General features: G+C 36.2%; 3 protein-coding genes across 5 annotated transcripts in view; all 3 read right to left on the minus strand.

The window, feature by feature from the left end:
- Window positions 1-2,100, minus strand: part of LOC116853949 (glutathione synthetase-like) — a 3,976-nt gene extending 1,876 nt beyond the window's left edge. The window contains exons 1-8 of the mRNA XM_032835338.1: window positions 1,894-2,100; window positions 1,529-1,712; window positions 1,383-1,458; window positions 1,141-1,274; window positions 946-988; window positions 701-774; window positions 448-618; window positions 95-248 (exon numbers count right to left, since the gene is read on the minus strand). Coding sequence (XP_032691229.1) covers window positions 95-248; window positions 448-618; window positions 701-774; window positions 946-988; window positions 1,141-1,274; window positions 1,383-1,458; window positions 1,529-1,712; window positions 1,894-1,993 — 936 coding nt within the window. The 5' untranslated portion in view covers window positions 1,994-2,100. The remainder of the gene's footprint in view (window positions 1-94; window positions 249-447; window positions 619-700; window positions 775-945; window positions 989-1,140; window positions 1,275-1,382; window positions 1,459-1,528; window positions 1,713-1,893) is intronic.
- A 3,110-nt stretch (window positions 2,101-5,210) lies between these two features.
- Window positions 5,211-13,207, minus strand: LOC116853941 (glutamate receptor ionotropic, delta-2). Its single transcript, XM_032835325.1, has 9 exons — window positions 12,654-13,207; window positions 12,142-12,215; window positions 9,008-9,184; window positions 8,525-8,751; window positions 7,749-7,858; window positions 7,250-7,443; window positions 6,882-6,987; window positions 6,620-6,809; window positions 5,211-5,998 (listed from the first exon to the last, which is right to left on the minus strand). Exons 1-9 carry the CDS (start codon window positions 12,724-12,726, stop codon window positions 5,497-5,499), a joined length of 1,653 nt encoding a protein of 550 aa, XP_032691216.1. The 5' UTR covers window positions 12,727-13,207; the 3' UTR covers window positions 5,211-5,496.
- A 521-nt stretch (window positions 13,208-13,728) lies between these two features.
- The window catches only part of LOC116854023 (LIRP-like), a 20,937-nt gene continuing 12,176 nt past the window's right edge, over window positions 13,729-22,489 (minus strand). For all 3 annotated transcript variants that reach the window (XM_032835480.1, XM_032835479.1, XM_032835482.1), the window contains exons 2-3: window positions 21,236-21,512; window positions 13,729-19,483 (exon numbers count right to left, since the gene is read on the minus strand). In XM_032835480.1, coding sequence (XP_032691371.1) covers window positions 19,293-19,483; window positions 21,236-21,512 — 468 coding nt within the window. In that variant the 3' untranslated portion in view covers window positions 13,729-19,292. The remainder of the gene's footprint in view (window positions 19,484-21,235; window positions 21,513-22,489) is intronic.

Below are 22,489 nucleotides of genomic sequence, written 5' to 3' on the forward strand. Positions count from 1 at the left end.
ATACATACATACATACATACATATATATATATATATATATATATATATATATATATAATTTTTTTTTTTTTTTTACATATTAAACAACACTCACTTTTTTAGTACCTGCTAAGTGATACTGTATTGACGGACATTTTATTGCTCGTGAACGCTCTATTAATAATCTTGTATCCCATTCCTGAACTGTAGGATACGCCTCAAGTTGGTAACCAGAGCGATAATAAACTACAGCCACTATCATATTTTCCCTAAAACAATAAAAACAATAGTATTCTAAATGTTTTATTAAATTTTCAAAACATTCAATGTGAAAATGTTTGCATTATATAGGATGCGAAAAATGTACTGAAACCTCTGAACACCTCATTAATAATGTGTTAAAAAAAAAGTTTCAAACAAATTTTCGGTATATTTTCCCCACTTTGTTAGGAGATTGTAACAACTTACACAATCAGTTCCTTGTTTGATCCTAGTTTTATAGTATGTTCAGATACTAAGCTCGTTAGACTTCTCCTAATAATCTTGATATCCGGATTTAATCGACGAATTTCAAATTCATGAAACCTCTGGTCGCATATATTATAAGTTACATCCTCGACAATAAACAATATAATAGCCCTGAAACAGTTCTGAGTTCAAAAGTCTTATTTACAAAGTATAGCAATACAGAATATATAATCTATTCTGATATTCAACCTACTCTTTATTATTGTATATTTTCCATGCTTCTACTAAACCATTGCAAAATCCAGTAAGACTATTGTTTTCTGGAATCTTATGAAAAATAATAATTATAGTATATGAAACATCACCACACAAAAAAATGTAGCAATGCCAGAAACAATTTAGAAGCAATAAGATAAACTTAGTTATGTTGTAATATAATAAATAACCATGTAATCACCTATATTTTATGAAAATGCTCTTAAGAAATAGTTAACTTACATTTTTTGCTTTTTCTGCATATCCTAGTTCTGCTAATATGTACCTAAAATAATATCCATCATTAATATATATATATATATATATATATATATATATATATATATATATATATATATATGTATGTATGTATGTATGTATATTTAAAAGGACAAAACTATAAACTTATATAAAAATAAAAACTTATTAAATACTTACTTGTGGTATTGTGATGTAATCCTAGCTATACCAGCAAAGCTAGATGCTATCGTATTTACTTCAACCTGCTTTATTTTACCACCTGAGTCTCCATGTAACAAATAATCTGACCTTAATAATCCGAGACTTACATTCTAAAAAAAAAGACCAAAAACAATTCATATCATATAATCAATATCCATATGACCAAATGTCATCCAATTATCATCTAATGGTGAATACCATTATCGTTTAATTATTACCTGACTGAAACCTTCCTGGTATACAGCCTCATATATACGAAATAATTCTGCTGTAAATGGATCAGCTTTGATCGTGCTATCATACAAACATATGATGCATTAAAATAAAAAAAAAATATACATAATCATAGCTTTAATAATAATACCTTTTTAAACTAGTTGTAATGAATTCCTTATCATAAGCAACCTTATGAATAAGTTCGTTCAATAAAGTTTGTACATTTTTTGCAGTTTGAAAGCTCTTTTTAGGAAAACTTGTTGGCAACAGCGCAAAAGGTAATATATGCACTTCGTCTTTGTTAAAATTCTTCTTGGATTTCATGCTTATCCCTGTAACATTAAAATATTGATTTTTTAATTCAGTATTTAAGACAAATAATTCTAATTGATTTATATGTTGTCTCGAGATCTTTACAATTGAATCTACGAAGAATTGCACAGCCAACTATTTGTTACGTAAGTTTCACGCGCCTAATTACTAAGCAGAACTTTATCAACAACAAGATATTACCGTGCATAAGTGCCCAATCTTTTGCTTTATCTACGGTTTCTCTTAGTTCCTTCTCCGAAAGAGGATGTCGAATGCAAGGTTCCAATCGAGAAATGTTCATGATAAAATAATTAAATCAAATATATAAAATGTTATTCTATGTAAAATTCTACACACAACCAAGTTCGAACGTCAACTGCTGTCAATAGAGTTCGAATAAGTAAAGCGAGCAAAATGAAAAGACGACGTTAGTGCCATCTAAATTTGACTATCAGTACGATATAGCTATGTGTAGGTAAAAAGAATGTCCGAATGTGCCGTTGTGATTATAACTGTGTCGAAATATTGGTCTGCGCGCGCGTTCCTACATATTCACTAACAATATTAAAAATCTATAATTGATGTTACATACTCTAATAATACTGACTGATACGGTATTAAGAATAAATATCGAAACGCAGGAGAAATTTGGAAATTTTCGGAATGCTCGATTCTAACCTTTAAATTTTTAAGCATACTTTTCTTAATAACGATCGTTATGTTTGTTCATATTCTTTTTTTTTGCGTCGGTACCATCAGCTGTTTGTCTTGTCGCGTCATTCTCACGTGCACCTTTGTTTGGTTGCTATCATACGCCAACAACTTGTTAATCGCCGTTAGTTATCGAACATGCTACTTGTGCAGAACATTAGTTTCGCAGAAAATGTCATATGTGCAATCTGTTATAAATAAATTTTATAAAGAGGACCGAAATTTATATATAAGATATTTCTAAACATTTACTTGATTATTTGCAGTTAATCCCAGGCAACACAAATCTCTTCCAAGGGACGTCTTTTGGAAGATCTGTGTTGTCTGAGAATAATTTTGTAGTTCAGTGAATATATTGAATATATATTGAATGTAAACTATACTCATTGATCCATTCATATCTGTAATAGAGAAATATACTCTTTGACTTTATATATCTTTATGGATATGTGTATTTTACTAAGTTGGCTGTTTGTAATATTACATATTATTTTACATTCATAAAACAACTCTCCTGTTTCATATCGCAAATGTCCTGCTTAAAAACTGATAAAATTGGATAAAAGAAATCAATATAATCATCTTCTGTTGATTCATAAATTACATATTTCTTATCTGATACGTTCGATAAATTGTCTATCTTCTCTTATCTATTTTCTTTGTATTAATACATATTTAGATTGTTATCGATAAAAAATGTTTAACTTTTGATCACACTATCAGATGATTGCTTCTAAAAGATAAGATATGATTCTGTTTCTATTACATATATTATTAATCCATATAGTATAAGAATTTTTTTCACATAAAACTAATAAACACATCTTTTGACAGCATTAAATCATAATTTGTCAGTTAAATCTGACGGAATGTTAACAACTAAATTGAAGGAAACATTTAGATTACAACAGGATATTGTTAAAGATAAAGGTAGAAATCTTCATAATTAATACTAGCACTCATAGCATTAATCTATAATATAACATAATATAAATCTATAATATAACATTAATTTTATTTTCCAAATATTTCGTAGATATATATCCAGGATCATTATATATTTTTGCAAGACATTGCAGTCTCATAATTATCATCCGTTTAAATTTGCGCGCGCATGGCGCTGAGTCGAACTAAATCGATCGCATCAATATCTCGATATCTCGAAAGTCACAATTATTGCGATACGGTCGCTTGTATTACAAATGGCGGCACGTCATTTCGGATCACAGACTTCTATATACAGTAATCTCTCGATAATTTGCCGCCCAAAGGACTGTAGGAGCGGAAAATTGGTTAGACGACAGTTTCCCGAAAAGTGGAGGGGATAATGTTGGTACCAAGGAAAGTCTCTACACGATATAATTTAAAGATTCTGTTCTTTGTAACTGCACTGCTGAACTGGTGCAATAAATTGAAGTGAAGCAAGTATACGTTTTCTCACTCTAACCTTTTGCATTAGTTCAGCAGTGTAGTTACAAAGAACAAATCTTTAAATTATATCGTGTAGAAATTTGTTTTGGTACCAACATTGTCCTCTCCACTTTTCGGGAAACTGTCGCCTAACCGCTAGCTCGCTTCGTGCCTACGTCGCGCGGTCCGCTCACCAGTGATGAGACCAGAGGTCTGTCCTTTTTAGTTGCACTGGTGCAATAAGTTAGAGTGAGACAAATATATTTTATTTCATTATAGCTTATTGCACCAGTGTAGCAGTGCAGTTGAAAAGAATAGAGCGATTGGACGTCTGTCCTTTTCTAACATTATCCTTATTATCATTGTACGGAATACAACGCGGGCACGAACCAGGCATTTTATCGTTACCACCGCGAAAATGCGTCTAACGAACGTAGTAAAAGCGCACTTTGCTAGATGGCGTCTCGAAAATGCGTCTGGCTCTGGCTATTTTGAAATCAGGCTGGTGGCTGCTCTCATGCTTCTCTCTGCTTCGAATTCCAGAAACCATTCCGTATTTCCCGACGTTTCAACTTGCTAAAACGTATTTCTCTTGAATTTACAGTGAACAAGAAAATGCATGAAAGAACTGAAGAGAATTTCTATTTGCTAAATAATAAATTGCTCTAGTCATCGAAACCGACGGTCAGTTTTCCACTCTTTTTCCACTCATAGAAGAAATAAATTCAGATAGTAAATTTTGATATATTTGCTTATGTTGAAAGGAGTCTTATTTAAAAAATAAGAATTAGAGAAATTTAGTTTCAGTGGTATCTTATGTAGTTTGACGTAAAATACATATAGTGTCAGTAATTAGATTAATCTTTATTCCCCCAACCCTTATAGAAAAGTATCACTGGCTGTGATAAATTGGCCAGTAATAAATAGTAATTTTATTACTCGTACGAGTAATAAAATTATTGAACGACAGTAATTATCGCTGGCCAAATTATCACTTATCAGTATTAAATTTCTATAAGGGAAGTGTAATTGGAGATATTATCTTGTACATTATGATACACAGAACAATGCATATTACATTCAAATAAATGTTGCTTGTTTTTCATTTTCAACTTTATATATCTGTAAATTTATCGTAAGTTCATCATAAGCATTAAATGTATTCAAAATACTCTATAATATTCTATACTCTAATACATATAGCATTTCAAAGAAAAAATATGAAATTATTATAAACAAAAATTTGATTTAACTAACAGAATCAATTTTTTTATAAACTTTTACAGTATTCTTTATTCTAAAGAGAATAAATTTTTTTAATTATATGAAAATGAGTTTTTCTCAAATTTTCAATATATTTTAAGACTATCATCAAGATAATATTCTTTGTTGAAGATAACCATTACTTCAAAGAAGGAAAGTAAATTAATCATTTTTTTTAACAGTACCCAGTAAACATTGCATATCAGTAAATAATATCAGTAATATAAATGTTATATTATTGATACTTGGTATTTACTGGGTAGAATAATATTTCTCTGTGTGTAAAGTATATCAACGGAGTGAAACGATATAATTATTGAAGATGTACGATAACTCAGCATGTGATCGATATTTTGAAAGTCTCTAATAAATTGCACAAACGATACTCTGTTATCTTATACAAGACGTATGTATTTTCCACTATGCCGCGTATTGAAACAAAAACGCGGACGGCGTGCGGATGGGTATCAATCTTTGATCGCCGCCGCGATCTATCACGACGTAATAATCGCGTCCGTTGATACAGTGCTTCTTCCCCCGAACGAAATTGTGTGGAGCGTTCTGATGCAAAGGCTGCACGCTTCTTTTCTGCATGTTGATCCGACTGTCGAACAAACGATCCTTCGTGATGTACACCAGTTCCGGTGTTACGACTTTCTTCGATTGCCGTTTCGATTTGCAACACTTGCAGGTCGCTTTCCATCGCTTGTAAATGTTCGTAGCACATCTAATCGTTAGCTCAACGAGGAAGGCCACAGACGCGATCACGTATCCAGCGAGCACCACTTTATAAGTCAGGGACAGATCGGAATTCGTCAATTGCCGTTCGGTGGACCGCAGATCCACCGGGCACACTTCCGCGAGTGGTAAATCTCTCTGTTTTGCGCGTTTTATTATGCCGGCTTCCACCAGAGCCATCAGTCTGAAACACGTTTCATAATTAGAGATTACATCAATTACACATCAAAGAATTCAAGTAGTTTATCTGAATAAATTCTTACTATCTCTGAGAGAAAAAATATTCGAAAAATAAAGAAATATTTATTTGATGAATGCTAATAACATATTTATCTAAATTTTTCTTTGCTTAAGAAGAATTGTTTTTATCAAAAGCTAAGAAAAAATTTTAAGAAAATATATTTTTACTTATTTTAAAATAAACATAAAATATTTTATATATTAGTATAAACAAATATGTCATTAGTACCTGCCGAACAAATATTTTTTTTTTATTTTTTAGATGCTTTTCCCTTATAGAAAAATATCAGTGATAAATTGACCAGTAATAAATAGTAATTTTATTACTCGTACGAGTAATAAAATTATCGAGCGACAGTAATTATCACAGGCCAAATAATCACTTATCAGTATTAAATTTCTATAAGGGTTTCCTATCAATATAATAATGTTTATTAATAATAAATATTTAATGCGATTTAAATTGCATCATATGCTCAGCTACTTTGGTACACAGATACACTTGTATTAGTTGTACTTTTATTCGGACTTATCAATGTTTTTATCGCGAAAATTTGATACTCACTCTTTATTGATTGGTTTCTCTAAAGGAGAGCCTAAGGGGAAGGCGAATGCTCTATTGGTAACGAGAATCGTGCTAGGCATAATGACATATGTACACTTCTTCTGATACTCCAAGTGTAGACGGGTTTTATTGATGTAATCCTCGAATATCAAAGACTGAAGGTAATGGGCTTCTTCCAGGAACAATTTGTCTAAAGATTAATATTATGCTTTTGTTCACTATCAAGACTAGTTTCGAGATCTGAATAATCGATGGTACTCACTTTTGTCGACGGCGTTGAGAATAGCTTTAACTGGATATTCGTACGCCGTGATATAGCGGCCTTTTCTTCTTGTAGAATTTAACAGGGACAATTCATCCGGGTGGTACTGAAAGCGTTAAAATGCTCTCTTCAAATTATCTTCTAATTATCTTGACGCATACTTCGTTATATCATGTACTATTTCTCTAAGCCAAAACATCTCTTAATTTTTTATTCTCTTTGCAATATTAGTTATTATCTCACAATACTATTAGATAATAAATAATAGTATTTAATTTGTCAGCATTTTTTATGGGCTTGCGTTTCATAAAAGCCGCCTTCACAGGCTTAACGTGAATCACTTAAAAATTGGACGTGCAAATATCTACCTGAGTGATCAAATACTCGATCGTACGTCCTTTGTAAGTGACCCACTGATAACCCTTGCGCACTATATCATTCAGAGAGTCGATCGGCAAGGTGAACTGCGGTCTTGTGAGAAACGCGGTAAGATTTGCCGTGTAGAAGGACGTTAATATCAAGATGAAAATCCACCATGTGGCGAACAGAATTCGCGTCGAGTCTGCAAGAGATAAATTCATCGCTTTCGAGTTGTTGCGAGACGAATTGTTGCTTCGATCGTTACAATAACTGTATACAAATTACACTTGCATTTCCTTAAAAATCTGATAGCATTCAAATATAATTAAAGTGTCTTGTTCCTCGCTTAATTATCACTATCAGCGTACTCGAACCGTGAATACGAATTAAATAAGATTATCATCCACACGCAAATGCTACCATTCTCAAGGGAATACAAGTATTGTCATCCGCATGACGCGTACGGTAATGATGTAAATATTAAAAGTCAAAAAGACAATCTCATACCTGTCATCGCAGCTATAGTCGTCCCCTGCTTCAATAAAGAACTGTATACAAACCACATGCAGGGGAACAGGCCATAATTCTCCGAGTTAGGATCGCCCCATAATTTCGCCCTGCAAAATCAACATGATTAGATGACGTATACTTGATTAACGTGATGTATGAGTTTGGAATGATTTGAATATTAAGTATAGGGGTTTAGTTAGTCAGGTTAGGCAAATTAAGTAGTGTACAAGTGAAAACGGAACAAGACGTTAGATAGGAAAGCAGGACAGAAAAAATGCATAAATAATAAAGGTTATGATATCATATAAAGGAACAGGTAGTTAGAGTAGTGTGGGTAATGCAGGGACAAGCTAAAATGATAATGCAAAGGAAATATATAATAAGTGATAACAGAAGACTGAAATATACGAGGGATGAAGGAAAAAGAGAATGAAGAGAAAAAATAAAGAGAAAATGATCATCGAAGAAGAATGACACCAGAAGAAGAACTGGTTGGATAAGTACTGCGTAAATATGAAAGATGGAGTGAAAAAAATAAGAGGAAAATTATAGGATATGAAATATTCCTTCTTGGAAATGTAAGCTGAAGGAGACATGTAGGAAATGAAGGAAAAGGCAGAAGAGATTTGGCTGAAGGAAGCAGAATTTGAGGTTCTTACGAGTAAAATTTGGTTTATAAAAACGCATTTGTCATCGTTGTCAATTTAACTAATCTTATTTCTCCGTGCTTTTGATCTTCTGTTTTTTCTTTTTTCTTTCGATGTTCAACGAACCTAAATGTGGCGAAAATGTAGATTATCGGTCCTACCGAGAGCACCGAAGCCAATACCAATAGCCAAACAGTTTGGTCAAACGGAGCGAGCAGTCCCGAGCCGGTCGCCGATTCTTGCGGTCGCTTCATCAAAGCTGTTAGTTCGCCTTGGTCCAAGGCTGTGCTAAACGTGCAATATTTCCGCAACTCCGGCAAAATTGGCAAGAAAGCCACCGCCATGTCCACCTTCTGTTCGAAGAACGAGAACTTTTCAAGTTTTCCTCGATTATTCGATCTACTTTTCTTTCTCTTCGGAAAAAATTTAATCTACCTCTGATCGCGCACGAGATGAGTCAATCGAGCACGCGAATATTACATTTTCGCTAAAAAAAAAAAACTAATTCTATTTTCTTTACGCAAATCAAAGAGACTCACTTGCTGAACAGTAATTAAGAACGACAATTCGGGATAAAAAAAAGTAAAGTATCTTTTCGTACGTAAGTACCTTTTCGTAGAGTAAACTTAATATTCCCTTCCGCTTGTCGCCCAGTACGTGCTGTTTCGGCGGCACGATAGTATACGTGAAATTTAATTTGGAACTGAGCAACTCGAGCAAGTAAAACGCATAGCCTTTTCCAACCCATGTGCCGTTCTCCATCGTTAGACCGGAAAATGGCATGTCCTGCAACAATTTCAAGCCATTGCGATCAATGTCTATGTAACATACAATGCATTTAATATTCATTAATTCACAGGATAATCGTGATCTTAATTACTCATAATAAATGTGATCAAACCGCGAAAATGGACGTGCAAGGAATAATTCAACGCGTATATCTTTATTTGGTCACACTGAGAGGAAAAATATTTGAAATAACACATGAAAAATAATTATTCGGTGGTTACATATTTACTTAAATCTCTAAATTTTCCTATTTAAGTAAAATAAACAATAGCTTTCATGAAAAACTAAGAAAGTTTTCAGAAAATGTATCTCTTGAAAAATATTTGATATTAGTAAATATGTTATTAGCCGAATAAAATATTTTTAATCCTTACATATTTTTTCTCTCAATGTATGTCGCTATGTGTGATGTTACTGAAATTTTACGCTCGAACTGACGTTTATCCATGATGCCGTTCTAATTTGTTGCATCTTTGCACATGATGCGTCGCGATTATTTTGCGCACAACTCGAATGTATTTATATTTTAACGTTCGATTTTAACGGACGCGTTGACAGGCGTTATAAAACTTGCAAGATGCGCAGAATATCGGCAGATATATATCTGATATATCTGAAAAGTGAGCGTAGTACTTATTAAAAAACACGATACTCACGTAATGCGACAGCCTTAATAACACGCTCGATTACTGAATAGCGCTCTTTGTTTAGAGCGTCACGCGAGACACGCGACGCCATCGCAAAGAAATTCTTCGATTTCCGACCATGCAGTAGTTGCAATTATTGCAATTATTTCCCTTAACTTTCTCCCTGTTAAGCGTTGTGAATTTTTCATATTTTTCTTCGTAATAAGAGATGCGCGACGACTCGAAATATGAGATGACCATTAAAATTCGAGTAACAGCGGTATATAAATGTGGGGATAAAGGAAAATGGGAACATTCGAGAATTAGATAACGCGCGCACTTTTCTTCTGCGAAGACTCGAGCGCTTTTACGCCACATTCTGACCTACTACGATCATTGATTCTTTCTCGAACGTTCTCACATTTACGTGTTATTCAGAACAACACATAGTTGCAGCCGCACTCATGGCCGTAAATTGTACTTAGAAAATTGTAGCATATTTTTGCGGTAGAAGTGACTCTCGCTGCTGGAAGATTACATGCGAGATACGTTTGACGATCTTACAGGTCGTGTTTGGCTTTTTTCACGTAGGAAAAAGACCAAAGTAAGACGTTTTGACGTTTTGATCAATAAATCATGCGACAGATTGTCACTTCAGATACACGATATAGGTATGGACGTATATTGTTTTTGCAAATAGTTTTTCGAGCTCTCTAAATTTTCTGGAGCAAAAAGTAGCAATATTTTCGCTCGAGATGATAGTGAAAATACTGCCATTTTTAACTTCAAGGAATTTAGAGAGTACTCTTCGTAAATACGTTTTGAGTATGCGAGGCACGCGCGAAAACTGAGAAAACGTATCAATTAATGAAGAAATTTGCAGTTTATTATTGCAGTTTATTACTCATCATAATCTTTGCAATTTCGGAGAAGACGCTAAGGGAAATGAGCACTGATAATTGCCCATTAAAATTTTGCAAGCACAGCCACGTCACCGTAGACACAGAAAAAGTGCGTGGGCAATTCCGTCGCGATAAAGATGCCGTAAATATTTCCTCTGTTGAAAATGTTGTACCTAAAATTGCACCGTGACATTTGTGCCGTCGTTCATCGTCAAGTGAAGTCGTAAAAGTACGCACTTAATTAACGTCTTCATTAAGGGCGCGATAAAACTAAGCAAGCGCGTACTCGTACTAGCTATTTCGCAGTTGTAACATTCGCATTATCAACGTAAAATTCAGAAAAATTTTAATCAAAGAATTTTCAACTCGCGACTAAAATCGCGACTTCAATTTTCCATTAATACACCGGGATAGATGCGTTTTCGATTGACGGGCGGATTGAACACACTATACTGTGAGAGAGAAAATATCTAAGAAATAAAAAATATTTATTTCATGGGTGCTAATAACATGTTTACTCTTATATTGATATAAGATGTGTGTGTGTGTGTGTATATATATATATATGAAAAGCTAAAAAATGTATATTTTCTTAATTTATATATATATATATATATATATATATATATATATATATATATATATAAATTAAGAAAATATACATTTTTTAACTTTTCATGAAAAAAGAAATTATTTGTTCTATTTAAATAAGATTTTAGATTTAAGTGAGTATTAGCATCCACTGAATAAATCTTTTTTTTTATTTTTAGATATTTTTTCTCAGTGTGCGTTCAAAGATTCTGTTCAACCAGCCAACTATAATTATATGAAACATAATTTATCAAATCTCTTTGGTAAACGTCGACAAAACAAACAATCAAGCAAGTGGCGTTGAGTTATGTCGAGGTCGTTGTTACAGAAAGAAGAAGCAAAAGTCGCGACGAGCATACGAACGAGCGACAGGCAAAGTAAATAAAAATAGTTCTTATTAGCTTCGTTACTTCACTCGTGAGCATTCTTTTAGCAAGGAATAGCCGTTCAAAGTCTCTCGAAATACGTACAAATACAACACAAACACAAGAGTGAGAACGTTTCTCTATCAAAACCGACTTTATTTTTTCTCGCGCGAAGGTCAAACGCGATGTGATAAGTATTTAGCGCGGGTTAAACAATGTGTCTCACGTAAGTAATTGTGCTTTATCTCTGAGCAAATATGTATGTATATATTTTTCTCGCCATTCATATCATTTCTTGGCATATAGATATGTGTATTCCTCGAAGAGATATACGTGTCAAAAATATCGGCGGGGTCTTCACTGAAGAAGTTAATGCGGGATAGTTTGATTTTTTCGCGCATACTCTCGAGGCATTTTTTCATTCTTTTTCACTCCGCCGTGCACAGTGTTACGTGGATTGTCAAACTTACGTTCCACGATGTTATTTTCATTTCGGCGGGTATCGTTGACTTCACGGAATACGGTTTGTCGGTGGTCGTGCCATCTGAAAACATAATATTGTGCTTCATAAAGTTAACGCTAATGATACGTCAAACTAAGCACGAACGTTTCCCTCCGTCTTTTAGCTCGATAATAGTGCTACTTCTCCACTGAGAACATTAGCTTTCAGATTTTAATCTTAATATATATTCGATTGGGACCGCGTTCAGACGGTGAATGAATTAGCGTGTGTTTATGAGCGCGCGTTAATCGCATCAGTTTGTTACTCAAATGAAATTTCACTTCCCCGTAATTCATCAATTTATTATCCAAACAGAGCGATCTTCCTCGCAACGCTTTTTCGTTATTTAACGTCATTTCAATCGCATTTCGTGCATATCCACACATGGATTCTTCAATAAAATTGTGATAAATTAAATATGAACGGTAAAAACTTGGATAAATCTTAGTTCAATAATTATCTTTTCGGCGAAGAACTTACTCTGTCCGTAGCTGATATGAAGATGTGTCGTGAAGATTAACGTGCCGAGTAAAAGCTGTCGGAAGCTGTGCATCCTTCGATGATGTCCGCGACTACATTTTATCGACGCGTACGTCAATCATTGATTCCTTCCTGGGTCGTTAGATCTCATGTCCGGAAATGCTTCGCTCAGCGTAACCAGCAGCCAGGTGAATCGATACTGACACTCGTCTGGTCATTCTGACCCAGACGACAGCCACGTAGTGACGAACACTACTCGTTCTGTTATATGTCAGTGTGTCACGCGACCGTCGAAGGTGTCCAAAGAGGGGTAAAAGGGCGATAGAAACCCCGACGACGTCCTGTACGCGCGGGCGCCGTCAACCCTCGACACATTCCCCGACAATCCATCAGTCATCTTGCCAGAACTTTTATTGGCTCTTGCATTGACCGATTGTTTTCAACAAGAATTCATGTATGTCACGTTTAATTTAGGAAATTATCTAAGTGCACAATTATGCGAAATGCTCTTTGAATATTATAAAAATTGCTGCATTATTCACATATCAGTCATAGATCTCTCTCGAAATATTTCATGAAAATCAAATGGGACGTTATTTACTTTAAAATTGATTAAAAACAAAATCTTTTAAAGTTCCATGTAATTTGCTGCACGTAAAAAAAGGAGTGCATTTTATATTAATATTTCACATATGTGCAAAGATAAATATCCGATGAGACGTTGATAAGGAAAAAGGACGCGCTGATCTGATTTAATATTTAATTGCGATACTGAGTGATTAATCGGCAACATTGAACATATTTGCCGGGAGGAATACGTATGTACATACGTTTTGTCGCGCAAGTCGTACCGAATAAATTTAACAGAGTATCCAGCTTAATATTCCTCAATCTTCTAACAAGAGTGTTACTTGATCTAATCTGCAAGTAACAAACAAGAAGTAATGAAAGAAGATATACAGAAATCAACTTCTGGTATGTCTTAATTATTCTCTAGTTATATATTGGAAGCAGACGTTTATCAAATAATCGATTACTCAGAGAGGAGGGGATATCTTATGTAGTCGTTTGTCAGTTTTCTTTTTCTATGGTGAATCTGTATTTTATTTCAAAATTCACAAAATTTTGGACATTCGTATAACAATATATGGTAATCACAAGAAGTACGCAATATTTATTCTGGAGACAAATTGAAAGAGATTAATCGTTCGCGGACGAGACGTAAGGCCCACGTGAAGGTGCATTATATCAGTCGGCTCGAAGGTTGCATTAAATGTGTGCGATCAATATACGCACCATTAGTAACATTAAGCAAGTAATCGTGTGAATCACCCGTCAGAGAAAATTAATAGTGATATTATTAATAGGACCTGCATGTCAGCGTATAAAGGTATAATGTCAAGTGGAATTGAGATCATTGAGATTAATCGTCTTTGATACACGTCCTCCTTAAACGCGCGAAGGGACCTTCATCTAGACAAACTAAACTAAAAAATTAATTTAAGGTCAATTTCACTTCTCTCGTGAGATTATGCGCGTGTAATCGTTTATTGTCCATACGTGTAACATAATGAATACTTTCACGTACGTGCATAACGTCTTTACACAGAGAGAACGATTTGGTTGAATCAAATAAACACTTCTTTGGAATAGCCCAAATGAATTTTTTGATTGATCGAACAAAATTTTGTTTGACGCAACAAAAATATTTATTTGCGGCTTAGTTCCAAAGAAATATTTGTTGTATCAACCAAATAATATGTTTGGACTATTCCAAAGAAACGTTTATTTGATTCAACAAATCGTTCTCTCTGTGTACGTAATGTGACTTCTTTCGAGAAGTAGCGCCTTAGAGCTAATGTTGATAAGGATTGTGTGACGTCGCGTGTAAAAACGGCGATGATAATAAAGTGTAAATGTCAACTGAATGGAGAATAATCCCCATCTTGGGAATAATTTTCGTATTGTTTATCGTTAAGTTGACATCAACATCTACAATATCAAATCACATCGCCTGTGTTTTACGTAATATATCGCCGCTCCTCGAGTTGTCATTCGCCGCGGCAAAGGATCGCGTCTCAGCACTGAAGGATCGAGTCAGGATCGAAACACGATGAAACGCATGAACGGTTTCAACGACATGAACATCGCTAATAGAGACACTAGTTTCCATTCTATACAGACAAAAAAGCTTGGTTGCATCAACCAAATCTGGTCTGGTGAAGTATGAACGAATCAGAAATTCCGAAACTTGGCGGAATTCTGCTCAAGTTAATAAGATTTCTGATTAACTTGCAAGTTGACAAGATTTCTGGTTAATCAGAACTTGCAACTACTCAAATTATCCAGAAATCTTGTCAACTTGAACAGAATTTTGGTAATTTTAAGCGAAATTCTTTTACCACAGAAATTTGGTTGATTCGACCTAGCTTTTTTCCCGTGTTCTAATTGTTCATTTCATGTATCCTGTGTATATCTTGTATCTCTTTCCGTGTGGTTAGATCGTATCTGTTGCTATTTATATCAGATTTCGACGTTTCGTGTTTCGACCCTGACTCGTTTTCACGCTATCTCATCATCATCGCGCGGGGGAGATTGTCGAAACGAAATGGAAAGAAGGAGGGGTGGAAAATGTTGCGAAAATAGAAGGCGCCGTCGAAATGCGATCGAGCAAGCTCGGCGGCAACGTTAGCGATATAAATCACATCTCATTACAACGAGATGACGAGAATGAAGAATGACAACGGTCATTATAACTGCGCAACGGGCAATGGTACACAATAATCTCGATTACGATAACGTAATTGCCGTCTAATCAATAAATGACAGCCTTGACGGCTATAATTGTTTTGTGACATCACTTCAAAAAGATCGGCGACGAACAGGCGAGCAGCGCGACATGATAGTCTATCGAGATTGATGGCGAGGAAAATTTGACAACCCATGAACATGAAAAACACACGAGAACTACTACAAACTACTACAAACTTTATTACTAAAAATATGCTTTGAGAAGAATTTATAGGAAAGAAAATAAAACTAATATTCTCTTCAAAAAATCACGTGAATGTCACGAATACGATAACATAACACAATTTGAAGAATCTAACTTCTGAATCTTCGCACGTTGTCAAACGTTTTCCTCGCGATGGATCGCAACGAAACAGGCTCGACTTGATCCGAGTTAGCGAATTACCGTCTCTTCGTGAGCTTACGAACACGTCCGCGACATAGGCGGAGAAATTCGATTAACTGGGATAAGCGCTGGACCGACGTTGTAGATCCTACGAGAGTCAGTTGTAAGGTGCAAGTTGTATAAGGCGGATATAGTGCGTGTATACTTCGGAATGGCATTTGGGTCTTTACGTGCGTGACGAAGTAAACGACATGTGTTTTAAGGAGATCAATTGTTACGAATACGTAACAAGAGCTCGACACTCGGTCGGTGAAAATGAATCGTGACGCCCAGACAACATAAATTTCTAAAAGACTTCTTGAAAAGATCTTAGAGGAGTCTAAAAGGTATAGAACGTTTTTCAGAGGTTTTTAAAACAGTTTTTAAAAGTTTGCGCTGCTGGCGATTTGTTTAAGTTTCTTCCGTCTCAACGATAAGCAATTTGTTTTGCAATCACAATGTCTTGTCAATCGTCTTTCTTCCTTTCCCTCTCGACTATGTTATAATAATTAAGAAAGAAAAAGAGGAATATCGTATAAGCTGAAATCTCGTAAATTCAAATCTAAATTAATCACCACATCCTCATAACACATTGTCTTGCAATTTTTATCTCGTTATACATCGTATATTTACCGATTCTTTTGTTGAAATCACTTCTTATCTCACGTCCTTGTATAATCAAAAACAAAAGTGCCTCTCGAAAAGGATGGCAATTTGTGATCTTTCTTTCGACGGTATGAAGTTTCATTCATTCTCTCGAAATTTCTTGGAGTGGAGTCTCACTCGAGACGAGTGAAAAGTGACAGTATTTTCATTCGAAATAATAGTGAAGATGCTGCCACTCGGTTGTAAATCGATTTGTACACTTTGTCGAATGAAGTAAAATGAGAGAAAATATTCACTCGATGATTCGGAGTAAAAGATTCACTCTATCTGGCTGGAAAATCACTCAAATTCACTCTATTTTCCGAGTGAAATTTTACTCCAAAAAATCTAGATCGGTTTCATACGATCGTCGTGCGAATGTGAAGGTAGAGTTTCTTAAGGCTACCTTATGTTTCTAAGAGAAGGCATCTTCATGGCACACTAGTAGCGTCGCGTTCGGCGAGTACAACGATTTTGCAATTGTTACCCGACAATCGGATTTAATCGGAGAATTCTATCCAACAATCAGATACGAATCGACTATTAGCAAGATAACAGTTAAGTCTAGATTAACATTTCGAACGAATCTCTTGCACATCGTCGATTCACATCTCACTCTTGGGAATCGATATCAATCGTCACGAGTCGAGTCTCCGCCAAACTTGCCCACGAATTTCGGTGCGAAACAATAAATCGGTGTACACATGATGTAAGCTTCCCGATCATTTCGATCCTTCCCACAAAGGAATACGTGTCCTACGAATAAGAGTAATATCACCATGTGCGGTACAGTCGCGGATACCTCTCTGAAATTCGTCACAGCCTCTGGCTTATTAAAAGCAACGCTAGCTAGACAGTAATGTCCTACGAAATTCGACGTCCGTTTACGACGATCGCGCCTGGTTTTACGTCGCGAAGCAATTACAATTTTCTCGCGTACTCCCGCTCTCGATCTCGTAAAGGAACCTCGAATTCAGTACAGAAGAAGAGAAAACTAACGGTATCAAGCCATTCCTTCTGTGCTTCGTCGCCAGGAATCACCATGCGATCGTATCTTCCGATTGTTATGTCGCGCATGCATATAATAATCACGACACATCCGACGCTAAAGTCACGAGCAGAGTAATTTCCAACGACGTTCGTGTACGCAGAGCGGTCGAAATGTGCACACGAAACCTCTAGACGGTATGGCTGACTTATAAAAAGTTCATTCTTTCCTCCACTTAGCGTGCTATCTCTTGCATATCTTGCACTAACTTCATTTTCGGGCATAATACTACAAAATAAAATGAAGAGTCGACAGGTGTCAAGGATGTGAAAATTTCGACTCCCGTTATCTCTCAAATTTTATGAGATCACGTAAAAATACACAGGGAGAAATGAATATGCGATATTGTTAACGCACAATATCGCACATTTAACGCTAAACGAGTCGAGGTGAGAACCGATGGAATGGATTACAGCAGTCGAAGAATGCCAATTCAATAACTCGCCCGACTGATAAGTGTAAAAAGAGAAAAAAAAAGAAAAGAACGTCCAACCGCGATCGATTTCGTCGGACGAGGCAAGCATGACGTCGCGTGACATCGACGACACGCGACGTTCTCCATTTTTCACGTGTCGCACGATGATCGCTCCGGTATAATTATACGTAATCATACACGCGGTAGATACACGCGTATAAATCGCAATTGATTTCTCTCTTCCTCTCGACGTTGATTCTTCCGAATTGGCATTCGCGGGCCGATCCGCGAATGCAACTGATGTTGCCTTTCGCGATCACAAGAGCGTGACAAATACCGCAAACGAGTTATTGGCGAAATGAACATCAAGTTTGCAAATGCAATTTGCCATACACTCGAGCAATCGTGTAAAACATTGCTTGCATTGCATTCTCGATCGAACGGCTTATTCGTAAACTTGTTTTTAGAGTTTAAGGACAAGTAGATCACACTCCTAACGATGGGGTTGTGTTCACAAGTAAATTAAAAAAAAAAGAAAAAAGATATAAATCGAAATTTGGCACAAAGCCTGTTTTAATTTACTGTATCAAACTATTGGCAGATTAATCTGAGGAAAAAGCGCCGTTTCTCACATTAAACATATTTTAAATGAAACACCTGCGCAATTTCGAGAGAACAATATCTTAAATATACATTTATGAGATATCCCATTGACGTGGACAAGACAGAGCAGCAGACGAAGGAAGAACCCTTCAGAAATGCTTTAATAATAAATATCGAGATCCAATAATTGCATAAAATCGGACTAAACATCTTGTCCGCCTCAAGAGATTTCGCTCTACATAATAATCTGCTTTCTATCACAATTAAAGTTTAGCTTTTAGTGGTATTATATATATATATATATATATATATATATATATATATATATGTATGTATATATGTGTGTGTGTGTGTGCGTGTGTATTATATATATATATATATATATATATATATATATACATATACACACACATATATATATATATATATATATACACATATATATATATATATATATATATATATATATATATATAATAGTATAAAGATCAGTTTCTTTTTTCGCGATTACATTAATGTATACATCATTATCACGAATCAATCATTAGCGTGAACGAGATGATGCGATTGCCGGTAAATTTTCCAACGTATGTGTTTGTGCTTATGTATGTTCATATTTGTATGTCCTGTATGCTGTGTATGTGTATACGTGCGTATTATCTTGGATTATCCGGTTTTGCATGGTGATCGAACGGTAAAGCGGAAATCGAAATGTTACCGATCTCCGAACGCTCATTAGTGTCGGCGAACTGGCTATTGTTGTGGACCGCAGTAAGTGTACAATTCGCTAAACGTGCACCCATTGAGACAACACTCCTCGTAGATACCTCGTTCCTTTCGGACGCGGCTGCCATGGTAGCGATTTATAAATTGGGTCGCCCCCATCCCGGATATAAAGAGGGAAGGTCTTTCATAGTTGAGCGGATATTCGGACACTTCCAACTCTGAAACAAAAGCGAACTTTTTTTCAAGGTGCCGATAACAGAGCTTGTATATTGCTTGATCGTATCTTATTAAATTCTACAACCTAACCTCGGGGTTCAATCAAACAAACGCGATTCTCTTATCGTCTGTTTCATTCCCATTTGCCCACTCCTTACCGCATAATATCGCGGATAATAAACATTTCTACAGGAACATCATTTATATACGAATCATACAGTTTCGATAGAACGTTTTCGAGGAATTGAATCAATGAGAAATTGGCTGCATTCAGCAGACTCAACAGTTGAGCAATGATCGTTGATTGTTCGCTTTTTCTACCGAACGCGCCCATTGATACACTATTCGAGCGTTTGATAAATTAAGAATGAATTTGATGCTAATTTCACTTTTTTTTATGCTCGATGGTAAACGTATGCTTATATTCTTTTAACTTGAGAAAATGAGAGATCTATACGCGCGTCACATTATGCCTCACGCGTATCGCATTATTTATACGCAAATAAGCAATATTTGGAACGATGGACACGCGCCTTTCACGATCATCAATAAAGCTCCCGTTCAGCTGTCCAGATCCCACTGTCAGATTATGCGAATCCGTCTGACCGATCGGACATAACGATAAGCCGTTTTGCTCGTCCGAAAAAAATGCGAATCCTCCACGTGGATCCCTCGTGGCCGTGTGTTCTGGCGCGAATCGAATCGAGAAGACTGCGAAAAAATGCAACAACGCCTACGATTATTGGCGTATTCAAGTTATCCGACAATTAGAGAGTGTGTCGGCTCATGATCCCGCCCGAGAATACGTAATGCGAAGTCCGCATGCATTATTCATTGGCGGCAAAGTGGCGATTACTCAGTTAATTGCGGGCACCAGATTGATCGCGCACTTAATCGTCTTTCGTGGAATGTGCCGTGCTGCTCGAGAAGCTGTTAAAACTGAAAGACCCGGTGCAATAACGAGGAGAGAATTCCCTCACGACTGGGAGAAGCCTCCCGCGAGGTTTACTTTGCACGCCAAGTTGTATCTGAGGTGGACAAGTACGTGAATTACGACCTGACCTCATTCTTAGATGGAACCGCTCAATCGTGGGTCCGGTATAAATTAAGACTCATTTATATCCCCACGGGTCGTCTTAAATCCGCACGTCCGACATCACGATTCGCGGGTGCGACTATTCATACTTGAATATATCCGCGTGTTCCACGGACAGACGTGCGTAAAGCGATGCCGTTGATCTCAAAAACGAACCAGGTTTCTCTAGACTATCAATTAAATTGAGGAAGGTGTCGTAATTTTGTGGCTTATCCTTTAACTCCGTGAAATTCGTAAAATTTTAGCGTCCGAGTGATGTACCGGGGTGATGTTAATCGAGAAAGAAGGAATCCGAGCATTATTAATATTAACGAGCGACTCGACACGACATGACATTACAAAGGCAAATTCGTCGCGAGGCGATTCTGCCATCAAGAAACGTACTAGCTGAAATTATCATCGCACGCCTGCGTGCGCAAGAACACACCATTCGCCTGAGGGAATCCCGAAGGGATTCGATCTCTTGGATGAAAAAGCACATCATTATCGTTGTATCGCGATTAACCTTCAGTTGTACAATCTGCTTAATCGCTACGTGAGAAATTAATTTCACCTTGGAGTGAAGAACATTTACCGATGTGTGCACCGAAATTTGCACCTTTAATAATTAATCCCAAAACCCATGTTTACACCCATGTTACAATAATTGTAATTTTACCTGAAAACATATTATTGTGCCCGGTGCCGGTATCGACAGACAATGATCTTTCTTGTTGTGTCTTATTTTCCTCTTGTTGGACATTTTTTTTAAACATATTATTATATACTCCCGTACAGACTGTTTGTAGAATATTCGACAGTCTCCTGCCGCAGTACCTTTGCCGCACATCTACGGGCCATCTCGAGCGCAGTTGATCGGACTGTGCGTTTCCTGATTTTGCGAGGAACGCCACAAACACCAGGGTCACGATCACGCTTAATCGATACACGGACATCTGAAAGCAATATAATCTTCGTTTAATAGAGTACTCACAAGTGAGTACTCGCGATTCTTTCGTCATTTTATTGATGCTTGTGCACGAAGAAAAAAGTTTTATTGTGCGTAATGAACGTAGCAACGCGTTTGATTCAAGAAAATGAAATTTCTGATTCTTAGAATCAAACCTGGGTCATAATAACTATAAAACGCCAGAAGCGAGAAAATGCATGCCCAAAATTCCCGCGAAGCACCTCGAAATAAACGGATATATTGAAAAAATGACATTTGCAATCGATTAAGCATATTTCGTAGCAACGCTCAAATACAACTCATCGAACTGAGTAGAAAAATTTTCTATTTTTCTGCAAACCACGATAATTTCGTAGATATTAATTAAAGAAGATTAATCAATGAGGGAATCAATGAATCAATAGGCGAATCAATGCGCACGAAAATTATCCTGTAAGAACAAAAATTATCGTGTTTGTAAAATGGTAGAGGGCTCTTCTGTTGAATTTGATGAGCTCTGCCTGCAGATAAGCGTTGCTACACTTAAGTCCGGACCACCCTGTATACATATGGAATATAATTGCCTAATAGGCGGGACGTCGGAGGCGACATGGCATACCAATGACCGTGCGCAGAGTACGGCTATTTTTAGATATCTTTCATTTAAATATAAGTCTTCTCGCGCGCCAAGAAAGAGATAGGAAGAAAGAAAGAAAGAAAGGAAGGGGAGCAATCCGTCGAGAAATTCCCGGCATAACTCAAGAAAGAGAACAAGAACGCTCTTCTCGTGCCTTCATTATAGATACGACCTTTGTTCACACATTAGCACCAACATTATTTCGGTCAAGTGGTTGTCTTCAATGTATTTTTGTTATTTTAGAGTAGCACACGTGCAACGTTTGTTCTCCGGGCGAGATATTGCGGACACCTCTCTCTCTCTTTCTCTCTCTCTCTCTCTCTCTCTCTCTCTCTCTCTCTCTCTCT

Source organism: Odontomachus brunneus, unplaced genomic scaffold, assembly GCF_010583005.1.
Source record: "Odontomachus brunneus isolate Ranch 3 - 2012 unplaced genomic scaffold, Obru_v1 Obru_scaffold_007, whole genome shotgun sequence".
NCBI classification, from domain to species: Eukaryota; Metazoa; Arthropoda; class Insecta; order Hymenoptera; family Formicidae; genus Odontomachus; species Odontomachus brunneus.

What these genes read in the sequence shown, in the direction of transcription:
- LOC116853941 (XM_032835325.1), bottom strand. Translation starts at nt 12,726, where the DNA reads ATGCACAGCTTCCGACAGCTTTTACTCGGCACGTTAATCTTCACGACA. An exon ending in TCATATCAGCTACGGACAGA is followed by an intron (nt 12,216 to 12,653) that starts GTAAGTTCTTCG and finishes TTATGTTTTCAG; the next exon opens with ATGGCACGACCACCGACAAA. An exon ending in GACTATAGCTGCGATGACAG is followed by an intron (nt 7,444 to 7,748) that starts GTATGAGATTGT and finishes TATCTCTTGCAG; the next exon opens with ACTCGACGCGAATTCTGTTC.